At 29.9% G+C, this 12,836-nt stretch overlaps 1 protein-coding gene across 1 annotated transcript in view; it reads left to right on the top strand.

Moving 5' to 3' along the window:
• The window catches only part of LOC145330748 (uncharacterized), a 270,794-nt gene that overhangs the window by 203,689 nt on the left and 54,269 nt on the right, over window positions 1-12,836 (top strand). Inside the window, exon 3 of the mRNA XM_080175414.1 lies at window positions 11,637-11,680. Within this exon, the coding sequence (XP_080031540.1) occupies window positions 11,637-11,680 (44 nt within the window). The remainder of the gene's footprint in view (window positions 1-11,636; window positions 11,681-12,836) is intronic.

Here is a 12,836-nt window from a genome sequence, read left to right on the forward strand (position 1 = left end):
GGGCTAAAAAAAACTAGTTTTAATCTTATAATTGTACATTCTATATCCGCGGAAAGCCGTTTATAATACGATACGAGAAATAACTATTACCATTGACGTCCGGACCTTTACTTAGTATATTTGCGATTACTTTTATTTAATGAAATCTTCCAATTTTTAACATTTACAAAACGGCCTGCTTTATTGCATCAAGATCCATGACAGATCTATATAGGAAATAAACGTCTATAAATGAGCTCGAGTCTTCCAATGGTAAAGTGTTTAAAACTCATAGTGCTCCAATAATCCTCATTAAACTCTCATTGACCAAAGCGATAAGACCTTTATTCTATTTGTTTATGGAATGAATTAAGTTTTTCACTTCATGTTGATATTTGAATTACATTGAAGTATTTAATCCTTTTTCATAAATAAAAAAATTACGTTCATAATAGAGTAAATCTAAGAAAACTGTATTTTAAAAGAATTCGATTGTGGCGACACTTCCTTTGTGTTAAAATATTAAAACTAAAATTTTAATCATATTAACCCTTTGGTGATGGTAATGTGAAAAAAAATATAATTGAAAAAATCTTTTTAAAATCATTTAAATTAATAAATATTTACTTCTTTCTTTTAGATAGTAATGGCGGGGGAGAAAAATTGATTTATTGAGAAATAGATAAATAGATATGTACTTATAGAAAACTAGCCAATAGCGATATAGTTATATTGAGCCAACTCTAGTCTAAATAAAGTAACGCAGCAAAATAAGGTCACACCTTTTATATATAAAACAAGGATTAAAACTGCCATTTGTGACGTAGCACAAAAAATCATTGATGGACATATAAAGTAATTTAAAGAACAGATGTTCAATGGTCATAAATCAAACATAAATTATAGAATATAAGGAATCACGAAATCTTTCAAAAATACTTTTATATATGTATATATTTTGTCGCATGACTGACGGACCATCGGATCAAACAAATCAAATACTTTATGATAATTAGTTTAAGTAATCTTCACAATAAAATTCAGCTGTCTATCTTGAATACAATCAGAGAAATTATGATTCCTTCCATGACTATTAGACATTTCGAATATCAGAGATTACTTCAATTTTCTAAATCTTTGAACTATCTATAATACAAAGTAGAACGATGTCTGTCTGTTTGTGTGTTTGTTTGTCTGTTTATGTGTTTGTTTGTCTGTTTGTTTGTAGCGAAGGATCTCGCTAACCGCAGAATTGATCGGGTTCTCCTTTACAAGGTAGCTTTTCTTAGGTCCCGGGAAGGTTTATAACTATTTTCTTAGGTGATGGGACACCCCCAACCCCCCCCCCCAAAAAAAAAAATACCCCCCCCCAAAAAAAAAAAAATTCTTTTTAAAACTAAAATTAAAATAGTAGGTTCGACTAACCCCCCCCCCAAAAAAAAAAATCCCCCCCCCCAAAAAAATATTTATTTTTTATTTTTTTATTTTAAATCTAAAATACGAAAAATTGGTTTGATCAAACCTCTTGTGGCAAAGCCCCTAGAGGCTAGGGGCGAAACCGCTAGTACGTTATATAATGATTAAATGTATTGGCATAGAGTAGATGTGCTATTAATTTTAAATAGGTTTTTCCTGAAATTTGTTTAATTTTGCGTAATTTACGAAGAGCAATTAAACAATTAGTCGGTGAATAAAAAGTAATAGTCTGCTAATTTTTAACAGGACTCGGCAGCCGCAAAGATATTTTAAGCTGCTGTATTTAACCGCTGTAGACACCCATAAAATATTTTTTAAATAAGCAACGACAAATGGCAGCTGTAAACATAATTTAACTGCATTTTTTTTATTAATTACACTACGTTACATACAAATTTTTTCTGCAAAAACTTTGATCATGTTAGCCTTAATTTTTTTTATCTTTCAGTTTTCAGTAAAACTAAACCATTGTCCTACCAACCGCCATTTTTGTAGTATTTTGTTAAGGAAGCTGCGGCTGATACCTGATGATTAAAGTGACCAAGTCTAAATTCTAGTTAATGAGTCTATAAAAGGTTGGAAGCAGGGAAAGAAGGATTAATGCTGTTTTTAAAAAAATAATACCCACCCCTTTCCGCTACAAAAAAGCTTTTAAAGCTACCTATGTCAGACTGCTAACTTCTATTTAGGTGGGGGGTTCCATCCCTAAATTCATGGGGTATGCACGTATTTTATCAAACAGTAAACTTGTTAATGACATTTTTATTGCTATCTACACCTCTATTTCAGTCTCCTTCCCTGTTTCTCTTTGTGAATTGAAGAATTTCTATTATTATGTCCATCAGAAGGTTGTTATTGTGTCTATTGATTTCTAGCCTTACACGAGGATTTCTCTGACAATGAGGTAAAATGCATTGCAACTCTAGTAAATACCAGAAAGTCTTTCGTTCATTATAAATATGTATATGTTTGGCTTTAGTTATATATTCTTTTCTATCAATTAGATTTTTAAAATGGTTGTTTCTTGGAAGATTAGGCACAATAATGCAACTCTTTCAAATTATCCTGTATTTATATGCAATTTTATGAGATAATTATGCAATTGATTTGTACATATATGTTTCTGAATTAGGATATAACGCCAGGATTCAAACCTAATAGTTAATACATAGAAGGATATTTTATACATATTGTACAGAAATTTGGCACATTCACACAGAAATCCATTTCTACATGGAAAATACACACTCACACACACAAAGTGGGCTAGGCCATTCTATTCTTTCATGGAATTAAGTAAGTTAGGACTGCATTCCTAAATTATTACATTCTATTATATAAAGTAGTAAGGTTTTTATTGTCTATAGCTCAAGATATTGATAACTACTGAACCGATTGAGTTATCTATCTTAGGCAAGTTTGGTTGGTTTTAGACTATTCTATCTTCATTTTTTAGTCTTAGGATTCTTTTAGGCTATTTTGTAACCCTTCAAATATAGAGCCCATGGTTGTTAGCACCCCCCACCCCTTGAAAATTTACTTTTAAGATAGAAGTTCTTTAGGGCTTATCCTCTCCTCCACGACTCCAGTTTTCAAACTAATTAACTATATATCACATTTGATAACAAAATTTTAAATATAGACACCTGGTTTATTTTTATGCCAGAATTGACCTGAATTTTCCCAAAGGCTCCATCTTGACAGTATATTGTATGCAGACACACAACGCGCAATCTGTCTTACTAAATTACACAATTACGCGGTAAAACAAGCCGAGAGAGGGACATTGATTGATATATTTGGTTTGGCTCTTGGGCCCCGTAATTCAGGGTTACCAGCCCAGAATAAATTAAATATTTGCCAACTTTCATTCATTTCAAAATATACTTATTTCTCTATGATACAATTCTTTTATCTCAATATCACTAAACTTATGTAATTTAGCAACTTTAAACAATCTAATTTTTAGAAATTAAAATTTGGAAACCATGATTTAAAGCCCTTGTAACCCCAGCAATATGTAAATTACTGGGCTAAGTCTATGCAATATCAAATATGTATATATGTGAGAATTCTTCTTTACAAATTATTTTCACAATTACTGAATTTAGACTGCTTTTAATCTAAGAGCATATTGGAGGTTTTTTTGTTGTTGAAAATGTCTGTCTAAAGACAGTGAAAATTTAAATTTGTAACCTCCAATGTTTTTCTATATAACTATGTACCCTCCAATATTTGTGTAAAAACAGCTAGAAAATAACTGTGTACCCTTCAATGTTTGTCTAAAAGCAGTTAGAATATAACTATGTACCCTCCAAAGTTTGCATAAAAAGAGTTAGAATATAACAATGTACCCTCCAATGTTTGTCTGAAAATAACTAGAATATAACTATGTGATCTCTAATGTCTCTCTATAAATAGCTAGAAAAAAATTTAGTTCCCTCCAACGTCTCTCCTAAATAGCTGGTACCCCCCAATGTTTGTCTTAAACGGCCAAAAAGTATTATTACTCAATATTCAGAATAAAAGAACTATAAACCATCATATCATTGTTTAGAGACATCTACAGTATTTGGAAATAACTCTGTACTTTTGTCCCCTCCAACGTTTGTTTAATTTCGCAAGGATGAGACTTGGTTGTTTTTGCTTTAGTCTGATGATGATTCAACTGTCTTTCTTTGCTCTCCAACAGCCACAGATGCAGGGATTGGTCAATGAAAGACAAAACATTAATTACCCCAATTATTATGCTTAAAATACTGTTTTATATATGTTAAATATTAGGGATAAGTTGGGTTTAAATTAAATTAAATCGGCATTGTCTACTCCCTTCATCCCTAACTTGTAAAAGAACAAACATTATCAAATAAAATAATAAAGGATAAAACATCCAAAAATTGTATAGCATTATAAAGCCTTATATTCATCCGAACAGTAGTTTCTGAGATATAGTAGAACAAAAAATCATAAAATAAACTAGTTATTTCCATTAACATATCAATAATTTTATAATATAATATAATTTGTTAAAAAGATTACACACAAAAGAATAATATTAAAATGTTATGTTCGTGGTTTTTAAATAAAATATTATTATATAAATTAAATTTGCAATATTTTTCCTTATATAGGCGTTAATGAAGGTTAGGCCCTTACCAAAATTGAATTTTGATATGATTATTTCATATTTAAATCATATGAATGCTGTTATCTAATCAACAGAAAATTGTAGTAATATTTATAAGTTATCCTTGACCGCTTTTATATAAAGTAGTAAGTTTTTTTGTTTGAAGATTAAGATTTCAATTACTGATTGAATTATCCTTTTTAGGGAAGCTTTGCATATGTACCAGGATGGTTTTAGACTGTTTTAATAGATTTAAGCCCTGGTAGGGTTTTTGGCTATATATCTGCCCACTCCTTATTTCTTGAATAAAGAACTCTTAGATGATATGAAATAATTGAAAGGTATTTAAAGTTGTATATGCACAAAGAATATAAGGATGGCTTCCCTGGAATGAAATGTGTTCACTCTTGTTTTTTTTGCGCCTAATGATAATAATTTTGGTTATAACAGCCCTGCAATTGGAAGCAATAACTCCTTGTTAGTAGCGAATATACTCGAGATTTAGAACATGGTTGTTCGTCCTTTCAAAAGACTTTCATCCACCAGGAAGTAAATTGACTATTTCTTCCTTGTTTATTTTATGATTTTTAGAAAATCAAAACGTGTTTAAGATTATAACTAAAAATATCTTCTTTTACAAATACTTATTGAAATTTTCCATTTAAAATAATAACTTGTTATTGCTGCGCTACTTATGAACATGATTATCCTTGTTAAGATTGATATACTCTAAGATATATGTCACCACTTTAAAGCCTGCTCAATGTTATTTACAACGGTGAATTATTTAATATTATGCGCACTATGTAATAAATAGGGTCAATTATGTTAAAAAGCAGCGCAGCAATAATTAAAATGTTTTCAATATTATTCGGGGATCTGAAGGAATAAGATGTTGAAGGATAAATAGATTTACATCTTAAATTTTGATAAACGAAATTACCCCTTCTGTATTTTTAAAAGATTGTTGAAAAGTTTAGACACTGATACCAACTCCTTCCTCCCAGAATATTTTTACATAGCATACTTGAATGAAGTGATGTGTATACCTAAGATTAAGATATAATCCACCTATAGGTATAACTTGACTATGGGTTGGTTATAGCTACCTCCTTCTTAACAGCATTATAATAACCATTATTACTACGCACACCATATTATACTAACTCAACATTTCTAAGGATATATGGACCACTTATTTAACAAGAAGCTTTTCTAATGGAATGGTTAGTGCATGACGGATTGCTACTTTTGACTATTCCCATAAATAAATGGATGTAAAATATACTGGAATATTATGACAGGGAACAATTAAGGAGATGGTATGGGCGGATCGTCCTTTTAGCCCGCTACAAATTTCACATTATTAGAGTACATGATAATCTGTTGTAAGACTAAGATTCAAGTAATAATAAATTCTTTGGACAATAAGATTCTTTAAGTAGCAAAAAATAGGATATAGAAATTAATTTCAATTAAACTAATTAAAAACATTTTCATAAAAAAATAAATAAATATTTTATCATAAAATGATGAAGGTATTGAAAATTTCAATAATAAAAATTACTTAGAATAGCTGTTAGAATTCTAGAAATTTGCTATCCTTGTTAAAAAAGAAGGTTAAGTCAATCAGGACCAATAATAACACAAGATTTGTGTATTTATGTGCGATTTTTGCGTTAATAACCACTCAAAAGGGGGTAAAATAACCCTTCCCCACCTCCTCTCATAAAAACCTCAAATTTAGAGAGGGAGATGGTTAGCGGATAGAATCGGCACAAAAATTGATCAGTCGTGACTTTTTTGTCAACTTTATTTTGCCACAATTGTATTTGTCAGCCAAAAAAGACACACAGTTTGTGGTTATGCTCACCCCGTACTCCCCCCCCCCCCTCCCTCTCCCACACCTTTTTATTTTTTCCTTTTTGGCTCATAATCCCCCCCCCCCCATTATTTTTCTGTAACCTCAATGTAGCATTTTCAAAATCTTGCAAATTTTTGCAACAAAAATTTTCAGCCTATAGTTGATTTGATATAAATGTTATAATAAGAATTTCAATTATTGAAGTTATGGAATATTGGAAGTATTTATATTTGATGACACAACCTTTTACTGTGGTTATTCATTAATTTTTTTTTTATAAAACAGGGCTGAAAATTCTTAAATTATGGTATCTGTACTTTTACTCATTTTTCATGGTATACTTTAGTTCTGTTGTTAACGAAAAGAAAATGTTATTATCTGATTCTTGTAGCGCTACTTTGTAAAGCAATTTTCCTTGTTTTTATTTTACTAAATTTATAATATTAGGCACATTGTATGAGTTAACGCCTTAATAACCAAAAGTCTCGAATAACTTCTTGTCATATAATACAAACTTGGTGTTTATGCACTTCAGCAAATGTATCATATCATTAGAATCATAGATTATTACAACTACACAAAGTGCCTTTTACCTTTTAAACTCTTATCTGAAATGAACGAACAGTTATTTTCTTTGCTACTTTATCCTATTTTTGAAAATACGAAATACTTTGCGGTTATGGTAATATGCGTAAATGAATGCACACCACAGGCCTGAGCATAATCAGGCTTCGTTGTGGGATAACCAGGTAAAGTTCTGTAGCTTGTACACCATGTTTTCTGTCCATAGTCAAACTTTTGTTCTATTTTTAACATAAAACAGAGCCGTAAGAATAACTTTTTGTCGATAAAAATTTATCATGACCACTATATTCAAGTAAGAAGGAACATAAAAATATTCTAAAACCATCTCGGACTTCTGCGAATCTTCCCTAAAAAAGTATAACTCAATCAGTTCAGTAGTGATTAAAATCTTAAGCTTCAGAAATAAACAAATTAACCAATTTACACAATAGGACAAATAACATATTTTGCTTTTTAAATTGCTAATATTGAAAATGTATTATTTTCACAAATAACTAATGTCGACCATGTAATAATGAATGATTTTTGTGTACATGTATGAGTAGAAAAAGTATACACAATCATATAAGTACAATGTACATCTAAAGTACAAATGTACATTTTCAAAGTACATTTCTATGCCACAACCAAGTAATTCGGCCAGACAGACGGATAAACACTAATCTTAGCTCCTATACTAAAAATATAATGCTTCAAATGAAATCAAATGTTTTTTTTGTCATTTTTCATTTGAGCAATAAATAATATTTTGGGACATATATCATTTAATAATGTTTATGTGAACATTTCAGCACTGATTTTATAATTTCATGGAGTAAGGGCACCTTAATAACAAATATTTTTTAAAGATTTCTTAAACTGCTGATCAGACAGTTATATTCCTCGTTTTTTTAACCCCCCAAATAAAAAAGATGTTGATACTATAACCCTGAGTATATATTGTGTTGATGACTGTGTTTAGAAGCTCATAAATCTTGTTAAAACTATAGTAATTTTACTTACAAAAGCTTGCGAGTCATTTTTTCAATAATTTAGGGATGTGGAATTCAAGAAAAATTGTAACAAAATATTTGGTGATATTTAAATATTGGGCTTTTATGCTTTTTAAAGTGTTATAATAAAGATAATTAACAATTTTATTGCACCTGTTTATGAAATAAGGCATTCCTCTTAACAGTGCAGATTTGAATGTTAAAAATATTTATCATAATGCAGTTTTCATATTGAAAATAAGGGGGTAGTTTTTGTGGTCCAGTCTTTAGTTCAATGGTTTATACCAAAATCTCTTTATTTTTGAGTAGTTTTACCAAAGGAAGAGCTCTATTTATACATACATACATATATGTAGAGGTATATGAATGAATTATAGTACACTTTTCAACTAAATTACATATACTCAAAATCTTTGTATGATTTAGTAGCACAGTTACTCTAAAATTAAATATGTTTGTGCATCACATACTTCATTTGTTAATGAATTTATAAAATTGACAATACATTTAATTTTTTTGTAACGAAAGTACTCTTATAATTTTTAATTTTGAAAAAGTTAGTGACCCTTCAAGGAAGTTAACACATTCAAAACACAAAAATTATTTGATTATTTTTTTGCTTTTAATTTTATTGATGTTAACCTATAGAATAGAAAATTGCCTACCTATTTAATGGTAGGTATACATTCTTTTTTATGTTTGTACCTCAATTTATATTTTCATTCCTATAGTCTATTTATATTTATTTAACTAACATCCTTTATTAAAAGCGAAGCTAATTTATAGTAAGGGTCTGTACGTTATAATGTTGTTAAAAAAAAAAATTGATAGCCTTTTCTTTTGTACTTTTAGGCATGTGAAACCATCTGATGATTCGAAACTTTTACATTTTTTATAATTTATGTACGATTTTCGTGTAACAAATCTACTATATTTTTCCAATTTAGGATTGGACGTTTTTTAATATATGAAATTAATTGATAGATTTATATGACAGTAGCTATTCTATAAAATAGAATGCTGTAATATAATTGACCATTGCTGATTTGTTAATTCGTGAGCATATGTCTATGATGAATGTTTTTATCCTTGTTATCTTTGTGTAAATAGAAACAGTTTTCTCATGAAACTAAATTAACCTTTGATATTTTATATTTAATACCAACATTGCTATTTTTGGCACATCGTAGCTACTCTATACTTAGGGCATGTTCGTGTTCAGTCAGTCCCTCTGTCTGCCTTTTTATCTTTTATTTTAGTTATGCCTTTTTTGTGAATTTAAAAAGTCTCCAAAGGTTATATGTTTGTCTGTCTCTCATATGTGGAATAAATAGAAGGAAAAATTACCAAAAATATATATACTTTATTTTCCATCGTGATTTGAATTACCTTGATATTATAATGATATACGGATGTAGTGGTAGTAAAGGAAGTATTTTATCTTTAATTCACTCAATGGATGCGCCTTTATAGCCTAGTTAAGCCTTTCTTTAACTCACTTATTTTGTTTGCTTTGAAGCAAGTGGCGCACACAACGATTCCATCAGAGGTGGGGGGGGGGGGGGGGTGAAGTTGGAAGACCGGCCTTGCGGCATCCCGGCATCCCACCCTGCGGCTATTGATTGTTGAGTGATGGGTTACTATAAGGTATCTGCTGCAGCTGAATTAAAATCTGCGTCTAAAAATAATGACAGGCGGCTAGCTTGCGGCTGCTTAACCCCAATATTTAATCAATTCTGAATTATTTCCCACAATAAAGATGAAATTATAAATATTGATTTGCATGAAATTAATTTGTTTTCATTCAAATTTTTCAATATCAACTTATTGTTCCCCAAAACAATTGAAATAAAATGTGTATTCATAGTTGTTTTATGTTTATTCATGTCAGGTTTCATGTTTTATTATTGAACAAGGATGCCAACAAACAAACGCGAAAAGCTTTAGCTTTCCATATTAAGCCCTAATTTCCTTGAAATCACCATTTTAAAGCAGAAGTAATAAGAATTGGTGTGAAAATATCGTAATAGATTTTAATATTTTTTCTAATATAGACGAATAGACGAAGAATGTGTGCATGACTTTATTTACCTTAAAATCTTTATAACTTCTTTTTAATTGCTTTCCTCCTTTATTAGATGCCTTATATAGTCATGTACATTGACATTTCAACCAACGAAATGTAAGACTTGTAAAGAAGCTCCAATTTTGAAAAATAATATATTATACTTTTACTCTATTTTTAACCTAAACATAGTTTTATAATTAATTATATTAAAGATAGTTTAAACCCATGACTAATATATTTTAACATTGTCCTGTTCAGACCAAATACTATTTCTCAAAAAACAGAGGAATAAGATACTTATTATTTTTATAAAGTTAAAAACCTAACCAAATGAATTCTTATTAGCGAATCAACTCTATAATTGGCACTGTCTAACTGTCCTTCTTTAACGTAGAATGCGCTTTCTCTTTATCTCTCAACTTTTAGCTGAAAAAAAAGCTTCGCTTCTTCTGAACGTAATCGTTCTCTTGATAAAAAATAAACCAAATAAAAAAATATATTTATCTTAAATCCTCCAAATAATTAAAATTCGGGCTACCCGTGATAAAGTTAAATTTCGTGCTATCTTTCATAAAGGAAGCCCTACGCTAGTCATTTATTATTTCAACACACACGCTCACACACACACACACACCTCTTAACTACCGAAATTATATGTGTTTATATCCAAATTATTGAAATTAGCGAGCCCGTCTGTCTGAGATGTAATAATTTACACTTAAATGTTTTATTTTTGGAACATTTTGTTTGGGGCTTAACATGAAACAAGGTAATTTAGCTTTTTAAACATATATACACATATATGCATATATACAAAAATTATACAAATGAAAAAAATACCTTTAGTAGTGTGGCTACTCTATAACTAGGATATATTAATGTCTGTACGTTTGAACCTCAGATAAACGTTACTCTGTCCACAACTTTCATTGGTTTATGCCCCGTATTGTTTTTAAAAATCAAGCTTTCTTTAAGGTCGATCTTTCCGTACGTCCGTAACGGATAGTGTTACAAATATTTTTTTTGTAACACCACTGATAAAAGTGATAAAAGTTAAATTGTAATTGTTAAATAAAATGCAATAATAGCTTTTTTTGTTAATTTAGAATTGTCCTATCGATATCAAACTTTGCATGACGATTTCTTTATTTGTAAGTGTAGCAACCGTACATCCATTACCTATCGTCTGACTTAAAAGCTTTGATTTTATTAATGCTGTCATCCTTGTTATGATAAAAAAGAGCTCTACCAATGTCGGTAAAGACTGTTTTCTGTTATCTGATACATATGTCAAGACGTCCTCTTATTTTATGCAATTTTTTGCCTACAAAAATGATGCAAAATGTTAAAATTGCTCATTTTTTGGATGCAATTCCCGATTAATGTATTTTTTAATCTTTAGAGTAAAATTAGATATTTATGTTAATTTTAGACAACTATTATTAAAAACAACCAATACATAGAAAATGTCCGTTCGTCTGTCTATCTGTGCATATTGTTGTGGTACTTTTATTCAAGTTGCTTATATTTTCATTTAAATTTCAGGTTTGAGTTGGAGGCCTCTTCAGACGTTAGATCTAGGGCAGGAGGTAATGTTTTATATATTTTATTTTTGTTTACCTGCTAACAATCTAGCTTAACTAAGATCCAACAATGTACTGCTAACGCGCGTCTAAGTAAGCTGCTTCCTCAGTTTAGGCTGTATGGCCAATCGTTAGTCCGTGAGCAGTTTTTAACTTCTACGTTAGTTTTATCTTATATGATTCCTTCAGAAAGTAGATTTAAAAGGTATTTAGTCCCTACCATCTGTATTCTGTATGTCTTTCATCATAGGAAATCTAGACTGACATATCATCGACAATCTGATGATTAAAGTCCCTTAAAAGATTATGACGTCATACGATAGAATAGCCAATGAAAGGCCAGTATACACTGTTATTGACCAATGGTAAAATTTATGCTGGCCTCTCATTGTTTATTGTTATTGGTTATTTTATTGTATGACGCCATAATCTGTTGAGGGACTTTAATCATCTTCTACCATTATACGACAGACAGAAAGAAATACGTCTTGTTACTTTTATATAAGGCATACAAAGCCATGTGTTGATATAATGCCAGCAGCAAAGTCTAGGAGGGCTCAGATTGCATTCAGTTGCAATGATCGATGCAGAAAATATTTTTATCAGACACAAAAATCTTTAAACATTTTTTACTTTATCATTTCTGCAGATCAGTTTTTATAATTTTTAGTAGAGCATCTTCTTCATAAATAGCATAAATCCATTACTGAAATGAAACGTGATCGTATTCAGTGATTTATTAACAAAACTTGTTTCAATAGTCAATATCATAATTTCATATATTTCCAAAACAGTTATTTATTTAAAAATCGAGTAAGAAACTTTTTTCAAATGAATCATAATTAGAATTTATTTTATAGAAACATTTTCAAGTATGGCTTTAAAACCGATTAATACCCTTGGGATTAAAACTGGTTTTTTTGCCATCCTATCGTGTATAAAAGAATCATGTGTCGTGCTATATTAAAGACTATTTTCCACGAATAATAAAAAAATTCAATACCAGTCGGCAAACAATTTTACAACTTTTTTTAGTGTAATCGTAATTTTACATTTTACTGTCTGCGGAAAGCTGTCAATAAGTCGAAGCAATAATAAAAGTAGGAAAAAGGAAAAATATGTTTAGCCCTTTATACTTAGTACGATGGTGTGGCGTACGGAC

Source organism: Acartia tonsa, chromosome 10 (assembly GCF_053477335.1).
Source record: "Acartia tonsa isolate MP-2025a chromosome 10, ASM5347733v1, whole genome shotgun sequence".
Lineage (NCBI taxonomy): Eukaryota > Metazoa > Arthropoda > Copepoda > Calanoida > Acartiidae > Acartia > Acartia tonsa.